The following is a 26,605-nucleotide window of genomic DNA, read 5'->3' on the forward strand; positions in this document are numbered from 1 at the left end:
GCAGTTCCTGCAAGAGGAAGGCATTGATGCTATGGACTGGCCTGCCCGTTCCCCAGACCTGAATCCAATTGAGCACATCTGGGACATCATGTCTCGCTCCATCCACCAACGCCACATTGCACCACAGACTGTCCAGGAGTTGGCGGATGCTTTAGTCCAGGTCTGGGAGGAGATCTCTCAGGAGACCATCCGCCACCTCATCAGGAGCATGCCCAGGCATTGTAGGGAGGTCAAACAGGCACGTGGAGGCCACACACACTACTGAGCCTCATTTTGACTTGTTTTATGGACATTACATCAAAGTTGGATCAGCCTGTAGTGTGGTTTTCCACTTTAATTTTGAGTGTGACTCCAAATCCAGACCTCCATGGGTTGATAAATTTGATTTCCATTGATCATTTTTGTGTGATTTTGTTGTCAGCACATTCAACTATGTAAAGAGAAATGTATTTATTAAGAATATTTCATTCATTCAGATCTAGGATGTGTTATTTTAGTGTTCCCTTTATTTTTTGGGGCAGTGCATAAAGGCCAAGTAGGCTGCGTTTAGACAGGCAGCCTGATTCTGATATTTTTCTCCACTAATTGGTCTTTTGAACAGATGTTTTTCAGACCTGAAAAAATATCCAAATTAGGCTGCCTTTGTAAACGCAGCAGTTTTCCTTATCCAATCTTGTTCTGAGGACATGTGAGTGGTTGGTTGGATGAAAGCTCAAATGGGCAGAGCTTGCAAGAGGTGAGATAATTAAAGAACAGCCTTTTAGGGAGGCAGGTTGGAGGTGAATGGAGGGCGTTAGTTAGACCACCAAGAGCATTCCAAACCTCTGCCAATAAGCCAATTGTCAGTTCCCCCCCCCCCCCCCCCCCCTTCACTCAGGCCACTCCCAGACAGTATCAGCACAATTTTTGCCTGAGAAATTGCCCTTTGACTAAATATTTAGTGGGATTCATAATCAAACTACCCGAGTATTGAGTTTCAGAAGACATTCGCAAGCCCTATTTGATGCAGTGACTACAGTAAATACTGCATTTGGAGCTGCTGGTGCAAATAAGTCAAATCACTGGTGTACATAAAGTGTTACATTTTACATGAGATTGATTTGGTATAGCTAAATAACTTCTGTTTTTACATGGAATACACATTACATTTTTAATAAATATGAATTATACAAAGATGATTCATCTAAAACTGCTGCAAAAAAATGAAGGCACTAAACTACATTACATAGTTTATATAACCAGACAATAGGCCACGTAAATGAATCTAAGGAAAGAGTTCTCAAATTTTGGCCATTGTAAATTGTGGACACAAGTCTGGCAAAAATATTTATCAGTCAAGTCACGATTATACAATCAATTGTCATGGGTCTCGATGGTTATTCCTTTAAAATCGAATGGTTACTGCATGTTTGTTTGATAAATAAATAAGGGACGGTTAACATTAGTGTTTCCCCACCACGTACCCCATCACAACTTTCTTAGCTTGGGGAAAAATCACTACAACTGCATAAGTGGATTTGACTCAACTCCGCCTATGACACACTGGACCAAACCGTTCCACCTCTTTGCAGCTTCCTGTCCAAATGGAGTTTCCGACATGGAGTTTTTGCAGGGTGATAAGGCACTGTTCATCTCTGTAGACTGGAGAATGCCATGGGACTGCAGTGCCAGCCCACTCTGAGGAGCAGTACTCCAGGCTTTAAACAATAGCCAAAGCCTCCTCCAGGCTGTTACAGGGCCGTCTCAAAGATGACCAAGTTGCCGTCCGCTCCGACCCCTCCGTTGCTCGTACTTGGACGACTCCGGCTGTTGTATGCCTGAATCAAGACGAGACAACCAGTGTTAGTGTACGCCAACCCGAAAAGCCAGAGGTGTGGTGGATGCACAAGAACACTACTCCCACACATCTGTCTGGCAGCATGTCACTTTGAGCAGTAAGCTATTTCACTGCCAGAGAACAGAGTGGGAGAGTGAAGTGGACATGCTCTGTTGAGTCAGTGTGCTACTTACCTGTTTAGCTGACTGCAGGAGGGCAACAGCCTCCTGCCTGCCTGTCTGCTGGACCATCTTGAAGAAGATACCGTCGTGGTTCTGAAGTAGGGTGTAGGGCTCGTCGTATGCGTGGATCTGACCCGCGTCTAGAACCTGGGAACAGAATGAAGTTATAGTAAGTAATCTATGGTCTATCATTAGGGATACAAAAAGGACCCGACAAGCCCTTGGACACACGTTTGGGGTCACTTAGAAATGTTCTTGAAAGAAAAGCACATTTTTTTGGTCCATCAAATTAATCAGAAATACAGTGTAGACATTGTTACGGTTGTAAATGACTATAAGAACATCCAATAGTCAAAGGTATATGAAATACAAATGGTATAGAGAGAAATAGTCCTATAAATACTATATTAACTTACAACCTAAAACTTCTTACCTTGGAATATTGTTAAAAGGAACCACCAACTTTCACATGTTCTCATGTTCTGAGCAAGGAACTTAAACGGTAGCTATTTTACATGGCACATATTACTTCTCCAACACTTTGTTTTTGCATTATTTAAACCAAATTGAACATGTTTCATTATTTATTTGAGGCTAAATTGATTTATTGATGTTTTATATTAAGTTAAAATAAGTGTTCATTCAGTATTGTTGTAATTGTCATTATTACAAAAAAAATAAAAAAATAAAATAAAAATAAAAATCGGCATCGCCTTTTTTTGGTCCTCCAATAATCAGTATCGGCGTTGAAAAATCATAATCGGCCAACCTCTATTTACAACATTAACAATGATGTTATTTTAAAAACAAGGACATTTTTAAGTGACCCCAAACTTTTGAATAGTGTATATATATAAAAAATAAAATAATACTCTAGAGTAGACAGATACACAATGATCACCCAACTGGGTAACTGGAGAGCTCTCACCAGAATGCGGTCGCTGTCTATGATGGTGTTGAGGCGGTGGGCGATGGTGAGAACAGTGCACTCCCTGAATTTGTCTCGTATCGTCTTCTGGATCAACTCGTCTGTTCTACAGAGCCAGGACACAGACAGGGAGGACACACTCAGCTGGGAGGAAGAAACACACACACACACTTTCCTCTACTACTAGATGCCTCCCAGTCTTATGTTGCATTCATAACCAAGTGGGAAGGTGGTAATTACCAGTTGGATGCTTTCAACTAATTGAGAAAAGACGAGTGGCTAATTGACAAGAGGCTGCATCAAACTAAAATTACAGCTATCATGCCTGTGAACAAGTGTTGGAAAACCATAAGTACATTTATTTTTTTATTTTTTTTTAAGTATGGTTTTACTGTCAAATGTTATCGAGAATTTTCTTAGTAGGTGAAGTCAGCATGTGAGAAAAGTCCAAACTCAGGGATGATAGATGAGTTTCCCCACTAGTAATTACTAGTTGGAGGGGCCTTCAAGTGGTTTTTCCCAGTCATAAGTGGTAAATACCACCTTCCCACTTGGTTATGAATGCAGCATATCAGCTGCCTCTGCTGCTCAGCTCGAAAGGACAGACAGGAGGTCCTCCATGGCAACACGTGTGTATGAGAGAGGCAGCTCTGTACCTGGGGTCCACGTTGGCTGTGGCCTCGTCTATGATGAGGATGCGGTTCTTCCTCAGAACGGCTCGGGCCAGACAGACCAGCTGCCTCTGACCCACACTGAAGTTTGAGCCCGACTCGGCCAGAACCGTCTCCATCTTATTGGGCAGCTCCTCCACCACAGACTTCAGCTGGACCTGGAGAGGAAACAGTTACTGGAGTAAGAGCCTGATCAATGCCACCAAAAACACACATTAACCTGTATGTCAATACGTGAGAGTATGTCCCGTTACTGTATCAATAGAAGTCTGAGGAGCAGTACCTCTTGGAGAGCGTTCCACAGGTCCTCGTCTGTGTGCTGGCTGAAAGGGTCCAGGTTCTTCCTCATGGTGCCGGTGAAAAGCACTGGGTCCTGCAGAACAGAGGGGCCACAAACAGAAAAATGTAATAAGCTCTAACAGAGCCATATCTGAACTAGAAGCCTTTCCTTTACTACATTCAGAAGGACTAAGGGACAGAGCAGCCACAGAAGACCCACCAACAGTAGCTACCTGAGGTATGATGGACATCTTCTGGCGCAGGTCATGGAGGCCGATCTCGGAGGTCAGAACTCCATCAATGTAGATCCTGCCCTCTGGCTCTGCCAGGCGGAAGAGCGCCGATACCAGGGAGCTTTTCCCCGCACCCGTCCTGCCCACGATGCCAACCTTCTCTTTGGGCCTGAACATGGCCTTCATGTCCTTCAGGACCACAGGTCCGTCTGAGCTGTAGGAGAAGCTGACTCGGTCAAAGGTGATGAGGCCTTGGCTTGGCCACTCAGGAGGAGGACGCATCTGGGTTTCCCAGGGTGCTTCACTCTCCAGCTCTGTGTACTCCACCACCCTCTCCACTGACGTCATCTGAGGACGGTGAATAAACCATGTCAGTCAAACAGCCCTGGCTTTTGTACTAGCATGGCGTCTAAGCAGCCCAGTACATCATTGGGGGCGAGCTCACTGCCACCCAGGAAGGAAGGCCCAGATTCCAGCAACCCAAGCCATAGACTGTCCTCTCTGCTTCCGCACAGTAAGTGGTACCAGTGCATCAAATCCGACACAAACAGGCTCCCGAACAGCTTCTATCCCCAAGCCATAAGACTGCTAAATAGCTAACAAAATGGCTACACAAACTATCAGAGTTGACCCTTGTATTTAATGTTGTCTCTATGCTCACTCACAGGACTCTTGCACACACAATCATATTAGCTGCTGCTCCTCTGTTTATCATACATTCTGATGCCTAGTTACCCCACCCCTATCACTCCAGTATCCCTGCACATTGTAAATATGGTACTGTAACTAACTGACCCCAAATATAGCTTACTCACTTCACATGCTGTTCTTATTTCTATTTCTCATGTGATTTTGTTGTTATTTTTAGTACTGCATTGTTGGGTTTAGAGCTGGCAATAAAAGGCATGTCACACTGTACTTGTGCAGTACATTTAAACTTGAAACTAAAAGCACTATAGAGAGCTGCATTAAGAAGCTTCAGAAAACCCTCAGGCTGGATTCTTGAAAGATGTTATGGACGAACATTCCATCCTGGTGTCATGACGTTGGCCTGGGGGTAGGTTTATGACGGTCATATATACCTCTTCCCCCCCTTTTTCCCCTCTCTCTACCCCACTGGTGTGACATTTGAAAATCCCTTGGTTAACATAAAGATTCTGGGAACATCAGAAGGTGGGGGGAAATGAACCATATTTTGGTAATCCGACCAGTTGAACATATGGGTTGGTACTTAATGAATACGATGTCATCTGAGACATTCTCATCAATGATAGGATGACAAACTCTACAGTGGAAAGTCTACACATTAGAGTTATCAGATTCACATGGAATTGTTGTGCAATTTAAATGTTTGAATATAAAATTATTGGTGAAAAGATCAAATTTAATTTTAGCTTCCAAATGAGAGATTTGGGTTTTCATAAGGTTAGGGCTCTGCTCAACAGTGGCCCGCCTCTGTGAAGAGACATGGGTTATAAAACCACACCCTTCTCTCTCCACTATATAAAGCCTTGAAGAAAATGTAACCTCCTGTTCCGAGGATGTGAGGACGACGGTCCATACGTTAAAAGAACTAACATGTCAGCTTTTCCGGGTACATTAGGATGACGATCCGATGTCAGAATGGTTCAGATAATAACTATAGAACAAAGCCAACCTCAGCGTGAGCTTTGGTTGCGAATGGTATGAACTTTGAACTCTTATTCACTACAGAAGTGATACCTCCTAGCCGTTGAGTTAGCAACAGCAGCTGCAAACGTGGGCTAGAAAAGAACAGACAGAGTATCCCGTCTACCACACAACGACATTACTACAACGTACCCAATTTACCAGCAGAGACATTCTTCAAAGGACAAAGGACTCTGTTGGGCAACACGACCTTCCATCAACCACCAACCTACCGAAGCGCAGCTCAGAGTAAATATTTACTGCATTTTCCTTTTCCAAATGGGCGGTAATTTAAAATGCATAAGATACTGTATTTACGATAGCATGGCTTCTCCCTTTGTTCCTCAAGTCTTCCCGCTCTTTCACTCAAACCCAATCCCCCTTTTCTTTGTGTAACCAGCTGTCATTTCTGTTCCGTCCGCCAGGGACGTTTTCCTTCATGATATAATTTGTAATCAAGGTATGATTCATCCTGTGTATATGTAATTATGTGTGATTAGTTAGGTATTTAGTAAATAAATTAACCCAATTTTGTATTGCTGATTCAACTTGTTAGCCAGGGTTCGTGAAGATAACCAAGAGTTTACAACTTTCAGATGAGACTGAAATAAGGTGACGATTAATATTGACTGCTATTTATGTAAAATATTACTAGGTCTTTAAGAGTTTATTCGGAAGATAACTGCTCTATAAATATTATTTTGTGGTGCCCTGACTTTCTAGTTAATTACATTTACATAATTAGCTCAATCAGGTAATATTAATTACAGAGAAAGGATTTTATAGAATAGCATGTCCTATCACTTAATCCGGCATAGCCAAAGACAACACTGGCATGAAAACCAGCATGAACAAGATGAAAGGCCAAATAGACCAGGAGGCAGTTTCAGAGTGACCATAGTTCTGAGAACTGGGTTACACATTTCAATCAACATACTTCCAGACTAGGTTGTCTGGTGGGTTTGTAAAGCATGTAGCATCTCTGAAGGGGTTGATTGTAAAAACAGGTGTTCCTCTACATATCTGGTTGTCTCACCATGTTCTCCACCTCAGCACTCTGCCGTACCCCCCACTGGAACATCCCCATGAGAGTCACAGCGTAGGACAACGCCAGGCCTACAGATCCAGCCTCCACCTCTAACAAGGCCAGAGGAGAAACAAACAGGACACTGGTTAGACCCAATGCTCAATCAATCATTGCTATTCTAGGTCTGGTCTGGCAACCACCTGCAGTTTTCATATCCTCCTTCAGCCCAAGTATACAGTCTTGGCCAAAATTTTGAGAATGAAAATTTATATTTGTCACAAAGTCTTCTGTCTCAGTTTGTATGATGGAAATTTGCATATACTCCAGAATGTTATGAAGAGTGTTCAGATGAATTGAAATTAATTGCAAAGTCCCCTCTTTGCCATGCAAATGAACTGAATCCCCCCCCCCAAAAAAAAATCCACTGCATTTCAGCCCTGCCACAAAAGGACCAGCTGACATGTCAGTGATTCTCTCATTAACACAGGTGTGAGTGTTGACGAGGACAAGGCTGGAGATCACTTGGTCATGCTGATCGAGTTCGAATAACAGACTGGAAGCTTCAAAAGGAGGGTGGTGCTTGGAATCATTGTTCTTCCTCTGTCAACCATGGTTACCTGCAAGGAAATGCGTGCCGTCATCATTGCTTTGCACAAAAAGGGCTTCACAGGCAAGGATATTGCTGCCAGTAAGATTGCACCTAAATCAACCATTTATCAGATCATCAAGGAGAGAGGTTCAATTGTTGTGCAGAAGGCTTTAGGGCATCCAAGAAAGTCCAACTAGCGCAAGGGCCGTCTCCTAAAGTTGATTCAGCTGCAGGATCGGGGCACCACCAGTACAGAGCTTGCTCAGGAGTGGCAGCAGGCAGGTGTGAGTGCATCTGCACGCACAGTGAGGCAAAGACTTTTGGAGGATGGCCTGGTGTCAAGAAGGGAAGCAAAGAAGCCTCTTCTCTCCAGGAAAAACATCAGGGACAGACTGATATTCTGCAAAAGGTACAGGGATTGGACTGCCGGCCTGGGGTCAAGTCATTTTCTCTAATGAATCCCCTTTCCGATTGTTTGGGGCATCCGGAAAAAAGCTTGTCCGGAGAAGACAAGGTGAGCGCCAACATTAAAGCATCCTGAGATCATTCATGTGTGGGGTTGCTTCTCAGCCAAGGGAGTGGGCTCACTCACAATTTTGCCTAAGAACACAGACATGAATAAAGAATGGTACCAACACATCCTCCGAGAGCAACTTCTCCCAACCATCCAGGAACAGTTTGGTGACGAACAATGCCTTTTCCAGCATGATGGAGCTCCTTGCCATAAGGCAAAAGTGATAACTAAGTGGCTCGGGGGAACAAAACATTGATATTTTGGGTCCGTGGCCAGGAAACTCCCCAGACCTTAATGACCCATTGAGAACTTGGTGTCAATCCTCAAGGTGGGTGGACAAACAAAATCCCACAAATTCTGACAAACTCCAAGCATTGATTATGCAAGAATGGGCTGCCATCAGTCAGAATGTGGCCCAGAAGTTAATTGACAGCATGCCAGGGCGGATTGCAGAGGTCTTGAAAAAGAAGGGTCAACACTGCAAATATTGACTCTTTGCATCAACTTCATGTAATTGTCAATAAAAGCCTTTGACACTTATGAAATGCTTGTAATTATACTTTAGTATTCCATAGTAATATCTGACAAAAATATCTAAAGACACTAAAAGCAGCAAACTTTGTGGAAATTAATATTTGTCTCATTCTCAAAACTTTTGGCCACGACTGTACTCTGTAATTGTGTTGGCTCTGTGTGCCGTTGTCCCTTACGGTCTCGGAGCAGAAGGCAGCCGAAGGCAGTGATGGTGACGAAAACGGCACACATGCCATCCAGGCGGACGGCGAACCAGCGAGAGGTGACCAGGAACAGGAACCAGGATTCTGAGAGACACTGATTCAGTTATATTCCTATAGAACAGACCGCACAGAGCGGAGACTGGGTAGAATGTATACATGTTATTAAATATCATTCTCCATCAATGTACTTAGACCCATTGGAGACAAACAAAACGAAAGTAAGGTAGCATTGAAAGGACAATCACCTGAGTGCAGATCCTGATAAGCGTCAAAGGTATTTTGGAATCGGCCCTCAGCTCTGAAGGCTCGAATCGTCCACAGACCTTGGAGGGACGAAGACAGGTGGGAAAAGACTGGACTCCGAGCTGCAGAGAGACACACGGTTACTGATTACTGTCAATGTGCACACACACACTATTAAGCAAAAAAGGCCATTGGCACTGACTGGTGGATTCCAGGCGCTTGACATCTCGTGACGTCTGCAGGAAGTAGCGTCTCAAGAACAGGAAGACGATGATAAGAGGAGCCAATGGGATGAGGATCCAGGGGATGACGGAGGCCGCTACAGCGACCACACCGATGATCTGCAGGAATATCTACTCAGGAAAACAGGCCCAAAGAAATAACCAGAGAGGGAACAGATTAACTGGTGATCGAATAGTAAATACCTTGTGAAGATGACCGGCCAAAATGTGTCGTGGCTCACCTGAATGAAGTCCACAAAGGTCCAAGGTAAGGCCGCGTCCAGTTGGCCGATGTCCTTAGAGAAGCGGTTGAGGACTCTTCCTGGGGCACAACAGAAGACAAGACCAGGAATTTAAAGACTTCTTTCTTTGTCTACAGATATATTAATGTTTGACCTTAAGCAAACAATGTAGCGTCTCTCAACACAGAAACTGTGGCAACAGAAAATTGCTTTCCCTATGTGTTCCAGTTTGCGCATAGGCTTATGGCTCACCAATTGGGTTGACGTCAAAGAAGCGTACAGGTGTCCGGAGGATAGAGTTGAACATGCGGTTGTGCAGAGACTGAGCAGCTTTCACCAGCACATTGAACATCACCAGACTCCTGGCAAAGCCAAAGATGAGAGTTGCTCCAGTCAAACCTGAAAACACAGATTTCCCATTTTAGAATGTTACATTTTGAAGCACACATTTTGTAACACAGACAGACGCACAAAGGTTATGGAGGAAGAAAGAGCCTGCATGACACTATTCTAGGAGTATCAAAACAACTCCCTGAGTAGGGTTTCCACTGTGTCTCACCTGCGTAAATGCCGAGGTAGAAATCCAGGTTCAGCTGTTCAGTGACGTTGACACCATTTTGGATGGTCACAGTGCCGTTAACGTTGAGCTTCTCCTGCTCTCCTGCCCTGTCAATCACAGAGGAGACAGAGGTAAAGCACAGAGCCAGTCCCAACACGGCATGTTAAAAGGGTATCATGACAGTTGCATGACTGAAAATGAACAGTGAAATTAAAACGTCTTACCAATATGCCAACCACCAGTCCTGCAGAATATATGCTGCCTGCACACAAAAACACAAGTATGTTAGTAGACCTATATCATTTAATGAAGTCGTCATCAGATTGAGTTTCTTCCACACTACTAGCGCTGCTTTTGACCATGTAGTTGTACTGGGGTTATGATGTCATTACCTGAGCTAGGAACTGGAGTAATACAACTCCTATCAACACCAGGATGTTGGCGCCTGCCTTCAGGTACTTGACATAGAGGCCAACGCCGATGGTCCCCTCCGAGCGGCTCTCCTCGACTACTGTCTGGACAGGCTCTGCCTGCATTACACACAAACACCATATGATTTATTGGGGGTTATTTATTAAAGCCACTGCAAATAAAATAACATTACGTTGCACAGATATCATGTCTAGTGAGTCATTCTGTGCACTCTGTGTAGGAGATGAACCTCTACATAGTTTAAGCACGAGGGAAGTTGAGAACTTACACAACCCCTGTGTTGGGGAATCTGAGCATGTCAGCAAGATCCAAATGAAAGTTGTTTTTTTAAGGAAAGTACAACATGTACTTTGCTGTGGCTTGCATAGGTTCTACTAAAATTACAACAGTAAACACCCCCCCCCCTATTGGGCCAAATAAGTGTAATTGTGTAAATGCTGGATTTCTATGGCAAGACATCATTCACACAAAGGTCGTCAAAATCAGGTCAGTGCTGTCTGAGATATGACGTGTGATGGACTTTGCTGTCTGGCAAACTTCTACTAAAAGTTTGTACGCACTGCTTTGTGGACAAAAAGAGCAAGCACAGGTAACTTTTTATTCACTCACTGCTTTGCTACAAAATTTCAGGGGCAGAGTGAAAATGCTCCTAGTGACTGTATCTAAGGACTGGACCGGAAGTGGGCGGGACCCACCGGAAGCTGTTCAGTTCCATCTTTAACAGAGCGTATGGAGGAGGTGTGGGAGACCTCTGAATTCTGCGAGAGTGTGCGGCTGCATGGCGAGCGGCTTTCAGTCTCCACCCCTGGGGCTTGTGGCCCCTCCTCTTCCCTCTTCAGGAGGGAGGTGAAGTCGACCCCAGAGCGCTGGAGTTCGCTGTACGTCCCCCTTGCCACCATGTGACCCTGAAACAGACACACGAAAGTCACACCCCACCAAACATCTGGAGTTTGTATGTAATGTTTAAGTCGGTCTGCATTTATACAGGTGTTCCTACGTGTGTTTACAGTAACCCATGGTAACCAACCACACCCGCTTGCAGTGCGGGTCCTGCATTAACTTAAGCACAGGGTAGTGCATATGTGCTCCTATGTAGTCTTAAAGTGTGTGTGGAATGTTGAACACACCTCCTTGAGGACAAGGATCTGGTTGGCTGCTTGGAGGTACTGCAACTGGTGGGTGACCAGGATGCGGGGCTTATTCTTCAGAATACCACAGATACACCTGGACACACATGGAAATAGACACCAAGACTTTTTAGAGTACCAAATGCGCGCCGGCAAATTGGAGATTGGCCCCCTGTTTGAGAGGTGACAATCACTAGGGCCAGCTCACAAGTATTTGCTTTTTAGACATGGTTCCTAAACAACAAAAGCAAAATCATTTTGAAAAAATATGATCGCATCGACACAGATCAAATTGGCTACACAAAGCTTAAGTAGGCTACCCCAAAGGGAACCTGAACGCTGTTCTCTAGAAGAGTCTGCTGTTTCAGCCTAGGTAAAGGTGCCTATTGGATTTCTTTGCAGCGCATACATAATTTCAGATTTTCGAAATTGATAAAATCTCAAATCTAGTGCAAAGACATTTTAGAAGCATTTCCTCTATAGCTAATACCAGACACTCACTCATTCTTCATCGCGCAGTCTTCTAAACTCCCCACTCAATTTAATGCCAAGATGTTTATATTGATTTTTGATCATTACAGCCTATCAGGTTGCGTGAACCTCGTAATGTTACGTGGAAAATACAACAGTAGAGGGAAGAGGGGCCACAACAGTATTAAATGTATATCACACTCGCCCAAATGACACCAGTTATTTTTAGTATTTGCATTTCATTCCTTTCACTAGCAAATGCGAGTGAACTGCTGACACTTTAGAGCCCACTGAATGTCCAGCTTATGTTTCCTAACGTTAGCTTGAAACAATGAGTTTACCTTTCCACAACACACAGAGCCGAAAAGGGATTTGTCCATGTGTACGTACAGCCGACAGTCGGCAAACTCAGCATCACATCAAACAGGAGGGGCAGACGCGGGGTAGCTATGTCGAATAATGATGTATTAAATCACCATATCTGTTGACACAAACTCCATACATGTCTGTGTGTTGCAGCTCGAATCGGGATGATTTACTCAGTGGATGTATTTATTAAAATCAATTCAGGACCCATTCATTTCTGCGTACTTTTAACTCAATCTCATACATGGACAGAATTGCATAGTTGGTAGGTAAAATGTGTGCATGTTGGCAGGTCTGTGACAGCATCCACACCAAAAACACAGATTTACACTTACAATGCTATTGAAACCTGTTCTAACCATTATAGCTTTTTATTCATGTGAGCCCTGCACAGTAAAAGTGCTGCCCACCCCTCGTCACTGCCCTGCTGGTTCCATTATGAACACTTTCCAGGGGACCATGTCATGTGACAGGAAGCGGTAGAGTAGGGCTCTGTTGCCATTGTGTGCTTGACAGTGGCAGCAGCACCACTCCTTTTCCTGCCTCCCTACCCTCACTGGTCCCCACCGGGCCCCTCTGCTGTGATCAGAGGCTAGGGCTGCTTTGATGGAGACCTCAGGGAGGTTGGAATAGAACGCTCCAGGCTTTCTGCTACCCTGCCAGATAAATCACCAGCCACCAACAAAGGACTGGGGGACAGGAGCAGGAACAGAATGCTTCATAACGCCTCAGAACAATAGTGGTAGTACTGTACACATTCCAGTTTATGCTTCAGTAAGTCAGTAGTTTATTCACTGCATTACAAGTAAGAGAGGAATACATTGCTGTATGCTTTGCTCATGATCCTTGGAGGTACTGTCCTTGCTTAGCCAATGTTACAGTAGCACATCTTGTTTAGACTTGGTGAGCTACCCTGTGGCAATCCCCGTGACCCCTTATAAGGACAAGGAGAGTGAGGATTACGGTGCTGCAAAATGGATGCGCTTGCACAGAAGTCAATTCTACAACTATTCCACATGGGTTCAACATCATTTCATTGAAATGACGTGGAAACAACTTGGATTCAACCAGTGTGTGTGCCCAGTCGGTTTGTGTTTTCTATAGTTTTGCTCTTTTACAGTCATGTTGAGACGTGTACCGAGAGCAAAGTTCTAGCAGTGTATTGCATCACTATTCAGTTGTGTATAAATTCTTATTTTTTTAACTGTTTAGCTGAAACTGTGGTTAACTCACTGTTCAAACAGGTGTCTCCCGACCTCAGCATCCACAGCACTTAGAGGGTCGTCCAGCAGGTAGATATCAGCATCCTGGTACACAGCCCTGAGACACAACAAGGCTTTCAGATAGAGACTGGAGGATATTCATCACATCTATAGAATGTACCTCAACTCATTTCTACTCTGGTTTGAAGTCAAGCTATGGTCTTACCGGGCCAGGTTCACTCTAGCTTTCTGTCCCCCACTGAGGGTGGCTCCTCTGTCCCCTATCACTGTCAGGTCCCCGTCTGGCAGCAGCTCCATGTCCTGAACACAGAAGGGACAACAGAGACGACAGGAGTTAATAGGACCCACAATCCTTCAAACAGGAGGACCATAATGACTATGTGCAGGACATGATCTTCCACACAGAGGGAATGCAGCTTGTACACAGTGGTAGTGTTACAGAGTGCACGGTTGGGGAAGTGACACTCACTACAGATCACTGTGTGTGTGGTTCCTCTCTAGGTTTCTTCCTAGGTTTTGGCCTTTCTAGGGAGTTTTTCCTAGCCACCGTGCTTCTACACCTGCATTGCTTGCTGTTTGGGGTTTTAGGCTGGGTTTCTGTACAGCATTTTGAGATATCAGCTGATGTAAGAAGGGCTATATAAATACATTTGATTTGATTGGTTTGAAGCGTTCTCCATGGCAAGTGAATGTGTGGCTAAAAGTCCAGTCCTCTGATCAAAGAGGAAGTGTTTGTAGAGCAGATGTCTGTTTCATGGGATGTGATTGTGAGACTTTGAATCTAGTCTCACATTGTGTTCAATAGGGCAGAGAGGACAGCGTGTATGTGTTCATGTACGAGTGTTGACAGCTCTGATGTAAGGCGTACCACCTAGAGCCCAAGGTGTTGGTTCTCTTTTGCAGTCAAAGTTCATGAGATCCAACGGGCTCAATGGAGCTTCAATCCTTGCATTTAGCAATCTCCCAGCGTTAAATACCATGAGAGCTCCATTCAGTGTGTCTTACCCTCTTGAGGGCGCAGGCTCTCAGGACCTTCTCATATTTTTGAGGATGGAGCGCTTTGCCAAACAGGATGTTGCTGCGGATGGTTCCGGGGAACACCCAGGGCTGCTGGGAGGCATAGGTCAGCTGACCTTTGACCTTCAACACCCCTTTGTCGTGAGGCAACTCCCCCAGGATGGCGCTGAGCAGAGAGGACTGTGGGAAATTTGAAGGGGGAACAGGTGAGCTTGATAACATACACTGAGTGTGCAAAACATTAGGAACACCTTCCCAATATTGAGTTGAGCGTGAAAAACCCTACAGCGCTGCAGTTCTTGACAAACTCAAACCAGTCGCCTGGCACCTACTACCATAACCCATTCTAAAGGCACTTAAATCTTTTGTCTTGCCCATTCACCCTCAATGGCACCATGTCTCAAGGCTTAAAAATCCTTATTTAACATGTCCCCTCACCTTCATCTACACTGATTAAATTGGATTTAACAAGTGACATCAATAAGGTATCATAGCATTGACCTGGTCAGTCTCATGGAAAGAGCAGGCATTCATAATGTTTTGTACACTCAGTGTACACAAAGGCACTGTCACAGTCAGAGGAGAAAACCAAATCCTGCAATACCCGTTTCTGATTCACACGGCAGACAAATAAATATTCCAGTTGCCTTGCTGTCCTCATACAGTGATGTAATAGGCTGGCACACCAAGAAACATGACCTCTGACCTTTCCAGCCCCCACAGGTCCAATGACAGCGACAAGCTGCTCTGACTTTACTGTGAGTGACAGGTTCTGGAGAGATGGGGCGTCCTGACTCTGTACAGAGTGAGAGAGGGGACATTTCAGGTTAGACTTTATTATATGAGTTGTAATACAGTGAGAGGTTAGCATGTCTTGGGGGTATGATCTAACTTTCTCACTCATCATTATTCACAAATCATTCAGGACTATCCATAATCATGGTAGCAGCCACATTAATGTAGAAGTGTTTAGAAACATTATATTCTTATTTACAATAAGTGACATTTAACATTAATTTCTATTGGGCACAAAATAATCTGAAACAACCAAAACAAACAGCAAGTCTGGGTGGCAGTGGTTGAACATTCACCGTGTCCCAGTAGCAAATCAGGTCCTGGATCTCCACATTGGGCTCTTGCTTCTCCTCCTGGAGGAATCCATGTTTGCTTTTCACAATCTCATCCAACAGGAGAAAATTCTGAGAGTGGAAACAAGAGAGAACCAGTGATATACAGCCATGTCTCATGTCAACAAAACCACCGCGTCGAGATGGATCCCAGGCTTCGTTTACAATCGTGTTGGATCGAGATGACACATTTAACAACTTGAAGATCTTGATAGCAATGATGCCCGTTACGTCCCTGGCTTTGAACAATCAGATGACGTACAGTAATGAAAAGCCTGGCTGTGGTTCAGATAAGTCCCATGATGATTTTACAGTCACTGATCATAAAGCATGATAATGTGACATGATTACATAATGAGTCTTAGGAGGTCAGATCCAGCGCTGGGACTTGTGTTTCACATTGGCATCCAGGCAACTATCAGGGCAGAACGTCTAAAATTAACTAAAAAGGAACCGAGCGCAGAGACGACACCTGCACTGTCGGAAGCCAACACGTGCAGAAGACGCAACTGCGCAACCTCAGGAGAGCTCTGGTATTGTATGGTTCACACAGAGATAATACTTACATATGTCAGAGATAATGATTAAAACCACCCAATAAATAATGTGATGATTCACATCAGCGCTTTGCTGCTTTCACGTCTTCATTTGACATGGTTTCTTTTTAACGAGGGACAATGCGTCATAGCATCTCTACCTTGGATTAACTACAGATGCTGTGTGCTTCCCAGTAACTTTACCATATGATACCACAAATAAATACTGAAACCCCTTCTTAAAATGGTTGCAGTCTCAGAAGCTCACATGTATTTTGTACCTTGATCCTGCGGACGCTGATGCGCGTCTCGGACAGTTTCTCTATGGCCGAGGGGAAGAAGAGGGTGACGGTGAGGCGGACGGCACTGTACAAAGACACGGCCACAAACACCCGGCTGGCTGAGATGGTGTTCCCCAGGAGGACATAGACGGTGAAGGTGATGAAGACGATGATCTTACTGGCCGCAAAGAAGGAGGCCATGTTGAGGCCTCGCAGGTAGGAGCTAGACATGATCTTGGAGATCTCTTTCCTGGGGGAAGAATGGGAGAGAGGCGTTCCGTAACATAAACAAACCCAGGAAGCATTTCAATAAATATAAGACCACAGAAACAAGTCTGCATATAAATATGCCTGAGGATGCAACAAGATTGACATGGAAACCAGGACGACGACACACTGATAACATGGCTTTGATGACTGTTGGTTTATCTGGCCACTTTTCTAAGCCCTGCGAGTATGTGTAAACACGTGTGGATATTCAAAAGGAGAGGAGCAGGGGTTGTCCTGTTGCATGGGGAGAGGTTGATGTGCACCACAGATTCACTCAGTGACATTATTAACCACTGCATGAGGAATCCGTATGTAGCCCTTTATAAAATTGCTCAGATTGAGTATTTTTATCACTGGGATAAACCATGGGCACCATGTTCTCCTTATACTAACAGCCAGGTGACAGATTGAGACAGCCTTATGACTGGATAGTAGTAGCATGTCCATGTCACAGCTCTGAGGTGGAGAAGCAGAGCTTGTCGACACCGGTTAACATGCCAGTGGCTTTGTGCCAGCTGTGATCCGTTGTCCATTTTAGGACATCGTAATATACACAGAGTGTACGAAACATTAAGGTCACCTTCTTAATATTGCGTTGCACCCCACTTTTGCCCGCAGAGGAGTCTCAATTCGTTGGGTGGTGGACCATTCTTGATACACACAGGAAACTGTTCAGTGTGAAACTCAGCAGCGTTGCAGTTCTTGACACAAACCGGTGTGCATAGCACCTACCACCATACCCCGTTCAAAGGCACTTAAATCTTTGGTCTTGCCCAGTCACCCTCAATGGCATGCATACACAACCCATGTCTCAATTGGCTCAAGAATACTTCATTAACCAGTCTCCTCCCCTTCATCTACACTGACTGAAGTGGATACAACAAGTGACATCAATAAGGGATCATAGCATTCACCTGGTCAGTCTGTAATGGAAAGAGCAGGTGTCCTTAATGTTTTGTACACTCAGTGTACATGGTGGTTGTGTGTCAGAGGCCCTCTAGCAATACCACACCAGGCAATAGTGGTGGTTATGAAAAGTAGGGTCAGGTGGTATCCAGATTTTCATACCGCTACTGTAACATACCAGGGTATGGGGTTCCCGGCAATGCACACAAGGGGGCACCATTTCTTTTCAAACAGTCAAAAAAAGAAAATGCTTACAAATTACTAGCGTATTCCCATAGCGGACGCTTGCTAATTGCGAACAAGAGCAAGTCAACATAAACAAATTACAAGAACAGACACCCCAGCTCATGAAGCTGTACAACTATGTCAAAAGGTTTGCTGCACACAACAAATATTAGACAGCAGGGTTCTTGATCCAGGAGGGGATTGATTGTCTCTGCTGTAACCAATAATATTGATCTTGCAGGCTAGCCACTTAGCTAGCAAACCATTTACATAGCTGGAGCCCTGAGTTGGAGAGAATTTATTTGGCACGTCTTAGATAGTTTTAAACGTAAGATATTTAGCTGGCAAACAGTTGTGAACTTCAAGCGTAACTTGATCACCTCTCTTGCACTGGACAACAGTCCAGCTTCCGTTAACTCTGTGCTCTTTGTTAACAAACATACCATGATTGGCTCAATCAGCTGCTTTGGGGCAGGGCTTCATAACGAGAAGAAAAAATAAGCAACAGGCAAAATGAAGAACAAGATGTGCTTTATCTATTAACCTAGTGCACAAGATGACAAAAAAAATATACATACACTCAGTGTCCAGTTTATTAGGTACACCACCCCGACAGTAATTCACATGGCTGTGACTTGCTATATAAAGCAAGCAGACAGACATGCAGTTACTGTTCGATTGAACTTTAGAATAGGCAAAGCGAGCATGGTATGATCGTCGGTGCCAGGCGGGCCGGTTCCAGTATCTCAGCAACGGCAGTGACTAAGGTTACAGAGAATGGTGCGACAAACCAAAAACATCCAGTCAGTGGTAGTCCTGTGAGCAAAAACAGCTCGTTGATGAGCGCAAAGGAGAATGGCAAGAATCAGGCAAGCTAACAGGGGGCCACAAACAGGCAAAGAATGGCGCAGTACAACACTGGTGTGCAGAACGGCATCTCGGAACACAAAACTCCTCGGTCCTTGCAACAGATGACCACACCGGGGTTCCACTCCTATCAGCTAAAAACAAGATGCGGCTCCAATGGGCACGCCAACACCAACGCTTGATAATTGAGTGGAAAACATTGCCTGGTCCAACGGTAGTCAGGATTTGGCATAAGCAGCATGAGTCCATGGCCCAATCCTGCCTGGTGTCAACGGTACAGGCTGGTGGCGGTGTTGTAATGGTGTGGGGGAATGTTTTCCTGGCTCGCGTTAGATCCATTGATACTAATTGAGCAAAGTTTCTAATCTCTGAATAATTTAGACCGTTCTGGAGGAAAAGGTGGGTCCAACCCGGTACTAGATGGGTGTACCTAATAAATTGGCCACTGAGTATATATTGACAGTATTGAAAATCATAACAAGGGGTATTTCAAAATACCCCAGTACACCACCCAAGCCTAATGAAAAAGGGTTAATCACTAGGATTTCAGTCGATTTGACTGACAACTGTATGTTTGTATAACTTATACATTTGTGTCAGTGTTACTTTGGCACAAAGTACGAGATGGACTCAATGCATTGTCTAGATAAGCTTATCTAAAATGTCTGGACAAACCCTCAGAAGACTGACATGAATGTAGTTAGTGTGTTTGACAATTTCCTTAAACAGCATTACAACATCACAAGAAGCTGTTGTTGGTGTCGATTCCTCATCACAGAAAAATAAGAGGAAGGTATTTGGTTAAAACACATCATGGGACCGTGACTCACGTCAGCAATCCTAACAGGATAACCAGCTGAATTGAATCATGGGTGATGGCAGAATTCTTGAAATAACACATTTCACAATCTGTAGTGGGCTTTGGACAATAGCGCTTGTTAAGTAAGCATTACTACAGTAACAATATCTACAAATCTAACACTATCTCAATATTGAGTTTGTTCTGTGCAGTGGGATCCGTTCAAAAGCTTCAATGTTATACTTTTTTTTACCTTCTGACATCATTGACCAGTGCTGAGAAGGGCTTCTCCCAGGCATACATTTTGATGATCCTGATTCCAGACACCACTTCATTCATGGTGCGTATCCTATTGTCAGTCAAGGCAGCGGTTTTACTCCTGCAAGAAAAGGACAGTTCTGAGCAAATTTTAAGACTGTAAAAACACCAGCTTCATGTGATTTTATTTAGTACTCCCACACATAGAGATACTTGCATACGATTGTATACAAATGTAAGGTTTGAAATTACTATGATTTAGTTCAATATTATATCTGTTTGGGCTTATTGCGGTCAATTTGCAGTCTACAAATTATTTGTAATTGTGTTCAAGCCCCCTGACCATCTGCTCAAGAAAAAAAAAGTTTAAAAAAAGAAAAAAGACCACTATATATATTTCTTAGAAAAACCTGGTTTATTGACAAGACAGCGAAATGTGCCCTCACAGGGTCCACGCTAGGGTTACGTTCTCACGCGGTCCACGCTAGGGTTACGTTCTCACGCGGTCCACGCTGGGGTTACGTTCTCACGCGGTCCACGCTGGGGTTACGTTCTCACGCGGTCCACGCTGCGGTTACGTTCTCACGCGGTCCACGCTGCGGTTACGTTCTCACGCGGTCCACGCTGCGGTTACGTTCGCACGCGGTCCACGCTGCGGTTACGTTCGCACGCGGTCCACGCTGCGGTTACGTTCGCACGCGGTCCACGCTGCGGTTACGTTCGCACGCGGTCCACGCTGCGGTTACGTTCTCACGCGGTTCACGCTGGGGTTACGTTCGCACGCGGTCCACGCTGGGGTTACGTTCGCACGCGGTCCACGCTGGGGTTACGTTCGCACGCGGTCCACGCTGGGGTTACGTTCTCACATGGTCCATGCTAAAAGCAGGCCAAAGATCAGTTTACAAAGCCATTGGTATGTTCATTTGGTTTTGTATTGGGCAAGAAAAGGGAGGAAGGCACTCACTGAACTCCCTGCTTATTTTGAAAAATCTTAAACTCAAACTCCTATCTACATTGTGTGTTACCTGAACTTGGAGAAGAGCCTTCCGAACATGGTCTGCGTTGGCATGAGGATGACGAGGACGGCCATGCCTGCGAGGCATGATGGGCCAATCTCCACCCACAGCAGCCCCAGGACGGCCGCCGCCTGGAGAGGCCCCACCCACAGGAAGTGCAGGAAAATAGTCACCTGTAACCAAGCGGAGGGGGGGGGGGGATCATGTGTTGGAACTCATAGGGTGAGAGTATTTCTAAACGACAACAGGATTTTGGGAGATGGTTGTACATCAGTTGTCTCAAATTCCCACCCGCGAGCCACCAATGACTTACAGGCCTGATGTGGCCCACAAGCCATGAGTTCTAGACCTCTGTGTTACATCTTCAACATGGCTGCTTCATCTACACTGTAGTTTGATGCTAGTCACTGAATCGGACTGTGTACGTTCCATTCAACCATGTTCTAAACAGTAATATGTAGCAGCATCTTTCCTTGACTTTGAATCATTGACCACAACATGCATCAAAACAGTAGGGTGGAGTAGGGCTGTGTTTTCCCAACCGTGGTCCTTGAGTACCCCTAACAGTACACGGTTTCATTGTAGCCCTGGACAAACGCACCTCATTCAGCTCATTGAGGGCTTGATGATTAGTTAAGCAGTTGAATCAGGTGTGCTTGTCCAGGGTTACAATAAAAATGTGTACTGTTGGGGGTACTGGGGAAATAGGATTGGGAAACACTGGAGTAACAACTAAAATGTTAATGTGTCTGCCAGGTGCCTGGAGAAGCCTGTGACTGACCTTTATCAGAATGTACAGTACTATACTTCAGTCTGTCACCAAGAAACAGATCCCTTTAGATGCCAAAATAGGTTACGTTTTCACCCCAGGTGTCAGCACACAGATCAAAATTAAACTCAAGTGTTAACCTGCATGGTGCCAGTCAAAGTAACAACTCAGTCAGCCTTGTGCGACTTATGCAACCTTCCAGGGTTGAAGTAACAGAGCTGATATTGGATTGGGTCTGTCTGCACAGTGGATCAAAAGTATAGGTTAATTTTCAACAGCTTTTTTCTGCTGTTGCTATTAGATCAAGTCAGCAATATGCAAAGTGATATAGATATATATATATATTACCGGGTTCATACCTCATCAAACTTGTTGACATCATTGGATAGCAGGTTCACTATTTGGCCTGTGGTTGTTTTCCCCATCGCTGCACTGCTGAGACACAGGGCCTGGGGTGACACAGACATTACCAAGTTAATTATTGCAAACTCAATAAATAACACCAAGTGATTTGTCACTGTCACAATACAAAGAAAATACCTACACGTCAGTTTGGAAAGGCAGTCATACCCTAGAGCAGTGTTTCCCAGCCCTCTCCTCAGGGACCACTAGTCGCTTCACATTTTTGTTGTAGTCCTAAACTGGCACACCTGATTAAATTACTCTATCAATCATCAACCCCTTTACTAATTTAATCAGGTGTGCAAGTTTAGGACTACAACAAAAATGTGAAACGTATGTTGGTCCCCGAGGAGAGGGTTGGGAAATACTGCCCTAGGTGAGATGAGTTCCTTACCAATTAGTGACCTTAATTCATCAAGTACAAGAGTGGAGCGAAAACCTGCAGATACTCTGCCCTCTGTGGAATGAGTTTGACGTGTGTGAGAGAGACTCATCCTTTAGTCAGCCGAGCTCAAGTTCAGAAACAACCTTGAAAAAAAAGGTGTGTAGGCATGTGTCTCTTATAAAGACCTTCTTGTAGATCATGTGACACATGGCTACTCGCATCTTCATGCCGGTCCTCTGGACGTGGAAGAAGTAGAGGTGATGCGTGATAGCCAGGATCAGGGTGGACAGACAGACACCAGCAGCGTAGCCAAAGGCCTCATACAGTGCGTCCATATTATCAGGATCGTAATTCTCAAAGTACTGGATCAGCTTTCCCAAGAACACTGGCTGGATCACCTTAATCACCTCCTATTGGGGGAACAAGAGAAGAGGTAGAGAATACAGAGGATATGAGGTGAATCCACAGCTTGATATATAAACATATGGCTAAGATATCATTGAAATTCCCTAGCAGGACAGGGTACCGGTACGTCTTCCACAAGTCATGTTTTTTTCTACATACCTCAATAAGAGTAAAGATCCCCAGCACTGCGTAGGGTTTCCAGTAGCACTTGATGAGGACTTTGGTGAGTTTGGGAGGCCTGAGTTCTTTAGCAGCTTTCTGCACCTCATGGTCCCAGTGCCTGAGGAAAGACGGCTTTTCTTTTACTATGGGAGAATCGCAATTGAAATTACTTGATTTCTCATGTCCTCTCCAATGAGTATTGAGAAGGAGGTGAGGACCGACGACGCAAGAAGTCCCTATAGGTACCTGGATGTTCAATTCTGCATTGCATCATGTGGTGATACAAATGGACAATCTAGGATTGGTACAGCGATTTCTTTACATTTAAATGAGTGACATGGAACACCTTTAAATAGTTCTGAAGTAAATACATTGATTTGTCATTTAAAAATATATCGAGGTCGTTTTCCCTGCAAAAACAAGGAGTTTTTTATTATTCAAACCACCTGCGGGCCAGATTGGACCCCTCCAATTTTTGACACCCCCGTTTCGATAAAGACAACAGATTGGTCAGCCTGACCACATTTAACAGACGTAGGATATTTTAGTTAAATTTGTGTACCTCCATTTAGTATGATACGCTACGTTGCGTTTGGAATAATGGTCCGGTTACTTAAGACAGAAACAAAAGTTGGGTGGTTGGTCGGGGAGAATGGGTACGTCCAGCAACTCAAAGGTTACATGTTTTAGTCGCGTTGGGGACAACTGTAGCATTTTAGCTAACTGTTCCCCTTAACCTCTACTTTGCAGGTATGGAGAATTTAAGTTAATACTCCTAACCTGCTGCTTTAGCCGCTAACGTTAGCCACAAATGCTAATGACGCAACAAGAAGCCTGGCCTTAGAGCAAGACGTATAATACTATACATCCTCCAAGATGCTTGATACAGTCAGTCATCCAATTTCTATGATGTGGTACGACCATTATTCCATTTGTAAGGTAACATATCATACTAAATGGAGGGATACAAATGTACATTCCAAATCCTACAAATTGAGTCCAGGTTGGATTGTTGAAGCTAGACAACATTATTTTCTCATTTTTTCCATTTACATGCTTCCTTTTACTGAGCCATTTCATAATCGTCCTTGAAAGCAGGCAGGACAGGGAGCCTGTAAAATATTAACAATGACATGTTAAATGCAGCAACTCCTTTCCATCTATTTATCAAAGGGTAAACAGCCAACAGAATATGGCTGTCATGATATGCTTGGTGTATAGTAGTGGGAGGATAAACATCTGGTTCGAAGACCCTTCCGTTATTACGTTCTATTTGGCCTTAATTAACCACAATTCAACAGGCCACTTCTGACTTAGTTCAGAATTATGTTTGCCATACCTCTGTAGTTCCTCTCCCAGTCTCTCAGATCCATCCTCCGGAAGCACTTTGTACATGTCATCTTCCTCTAACCTCCGTTTGTATCCAATGCGGAACAAAGGATTTAGCCAGCTAACGAAAAAGGGAAGAGAAGAGGTAGAGATGAAGAGTTCAATACATGTAGTGTTACGTTCAGGATGAGCAGGGCAATGCATGCACTAGAGGAGGGGTTCCCAAACTCGGCCCCCCCCCTGGGTGCACGTTTTGTTTTTTCCTCCCAGCACTACACATCTGATTCAAATATTCAAATCTTGATGATGAGTTAGTTATTTGAGTCACTGTGTAGTGCTAGTGGGGAACAAATTGGGGGAAAAAACTTGCACTCAGGGAGGCCCCAGGACCAATTTTGGGAAATCTTGCAGTAGACCAGTGCTTCCTAAAATGTTTCACCCATGCCCCCCTTTCATCTAGGGCTAGCAATTACCAGGCACCTCACGATATTATCCCAATACTTAGGTGCCGATATTATATGCATTGTGATTCTATACTGTGATTTTATTGTGATTCAATGTTCCAAACATATTGCTCACCATATGTCTGCTGCAGAGGGACAAGAGAGCTATCAGAAAACGAGTTTTGATCCGTCATAGAAATAAAAGTGCTGAAATGAATTGGCTCCCTATTTAAAAAGATGGAGAACAAGCTATGAAGGAAAAATACTGGAGATTTGGTACAGCAAACTAGCACAAAAATATTGGGATAGTCAAAACGATACATCAAAAATAATATCCCGATATGTAGCTATCAATTTTTCCCTGATGACTACTTTCATAATTGGTGCACCTTGTGCATTATACTATTACAACTTTCAAGAGTAAGTTGAACAAAAAAAATGTAAAAAGTTGTTTATTCTTCATCTCCTACTACCTCTCCAAGCCCCCACTGCAGTAGACAATCTACTCTATTTGTGACATAGGCCTACTGGTAGCATGTCTTTGTAAAAAGCATTTATTGCAAATGCTTGAGTTGTGCACTGTGCATGTAAAATGTACAAATTCTCAGCAAATGCCTTAGCAAACAGCAAATTATGTTTTAAAGACCTACTCCAATCTCATTTTCAGCTCATTTGCACTCGAAAAAAACGATTTTGCTCAAAACATTTGTTTTACCCATTTGTACATTACTGTATTTATACGTGGGGCTGGTGTATTGTTTTTCAACAGGAAATGTCTAAATATTGCTGGAGTGCGTCTTTAATGCAAATATAAAGCACAGCTTGTCTCATTCAGTCAAAACGAGGCATCCATCCTTTCCCTTCTCGCAGAGGTTTACCGAGACAAATGAGATGGCGATTAATAGCCTAGTTTGCGCAAACAATATTCTTGATTCATAAATTACTGGAATCTTATTTGGCATCATCCTTAATCCAAGACTGTATGAATCAACCGGAAATTGTGATTTCTCGGTGGGGAAAACCATCGAATTACATGGGTAAAACGCACTTTGTGTTAAACCATACTAGTGATTTGAGTTATAAGTGTTTATTATGACGTTATACCTAATTTAATTAAACAGAAAATCATTTAACCCCTCAAACTAAAATTAATCGAATACGTTTTGAATATCCTAACGGTACCACTTTCAGTAAACACTATAACGACTACCTGTAGAGCCTAGCTCAACTTTATTTCAATAACCCGGCGGCGAAGGTTGTTGACTTACCAGAAGAATACCTGTGAGAAAAGATTAGCTGTTGCCGATGGATTCGTCTTCGCATCTTTTTTTACCGGTTCCATATTTCCCTGCTGGCTCTATTCAAAGGCTTGGCCAACTTCCACGCGTGCGGTGCGACAAAGTCTGCTAGCTACAGTCTTCAAAACGGTTACTTTATTTCCTGTCGTGTAAACTTGGTTGCACGCTGATGGTACTGGGTTAGGTTACAAGAAAGACAGCCAGGAGAATTATGTCAGCCAATCACTGATCTCGAGTCGGAATTGTGCTGTTGCACGCCACGAGCTAACTAGCGCCAAACTGGGTCGTCACTAGTTACCAGTCATAATCCCCGCCTATTTCTAAAATGTATCTTCTTAAAATGTGTTTTTAACTTAACCCTAACATTAACCACACTGCTAACCTAACCTTATGCCTAACCTTAAATTAAGACCAAAAAGCAAATTTTGTTTTTCCTGAATTTTACTTTGTGGCTGTGGTAACTAGTGGAAACCAGAGAGAGCGGTGGAAATAAAGTAATTGGTGGCAAGCAATAGCAGCGGTCTCATTGAGTAATGTCCAAAATGTAAATACATAGTACTGCATGCTACATCCTTTCTAGGA

General features: G+C 44.0%; 1 protein-coding gene across 1 annotated transcript; it reads right to left on the reverse strand.

Moving 5' to 3' along the window:
• Positions 1-1,067: 1,067 nt before the first annotated feature.
• LOC139412979 (ATP-binding cassette sub-family C member 4-like) lies at positions 1,068-26,267 on the reverse strand. Its single transcript, XM_071159915.1, has 30 exons — positions 25,994-26,267; positions 24,293-24,403; positions 22,951-23,071; positions 22,572-22,796; positions 21,959-22,048; positions 20,840-21,003; positions 19,810-19,935; positions 16,490-16,739; positions 15,637-15,744; positions 15,252-15,341; positions 14,534-14,725; positions 13,734-13,828; positions 13,539-13,625; positions 11,469-11,565; positions 11,037-11,246; positions 10,302-10,439; positions 10,134-10,171; positions 9,910-10,016; positions 9,603-9,749; positions 9,351-9,430; positions 9,090-9,240; positions 8,890-9,009; positions 8,618-8,728; positions 6,814-6,914; positions 4,110-4,457; positions 3,881-3,970; positions 3,583-3,755; positions 2,927-3,032; positions 2,011-2,145; positions 1,068-1,817 (listed from the first exon to the last, which is right to left on the reverse strand). Exons 1-30 carry the CDS (start codon positions 26,065-26,067, stop codon positions 1,731-1,733), a joined length of 3,972 nt encoding a protein of 1,323 aa, XP_071016016.1. The 5' UTR covers positions 26,068-26,267; the 3' UTR covers positions 1,068-1,730.
• Positions 26,268-26,605: the final 338 nt, after the last annotated feature.

The sequence above is a fragment of the Oncorhynchus clarkii genome, chromosome 7 (assembly GCF_045791955.1).
Source record: "Oncorhynchus clarkii lewisi isolate Uvic-CL-2024 chromosome 7, UVic_Ocla_1.0, whole genome shotgun sequence".
NCBI classification, from domain to species: domain Eukaryota; kingdom Metazoa; phylum Chordata; class Actinopteri; order Salmoniformes; family Salmonidae; genus Oncorhynchus; species Oncorhynchus clarkii.

What these genes read in the sequence shown, in the direction of transcription:
- LOC139412979 (XM_071159915.1), bottom strand. Translation starts at nt 26,067, where the DNA reads ATGGAACCGGTAAAAAAAGATGCGAAGACGAATCCATCGGCAACAGCT. An exon ending in CCTTTGTGGACTTCATTCAG is followed by an intron (nt 9,241 to 9,350) that starts GTGAGCCACGAC and finishes TTTCCTGAGTAG; the next exon opens with ATATTCCTGCAGATCATCGG. An exon ending in CTGCCTTCTGCTCCGAGACC is followed by an intron (nt 6,915 to 8,617) that starts GTAAGGGACAAC and finishes TGGCCTTGTTAG; the next exon opens with AGGTGGAGGCTGGATCTGTA.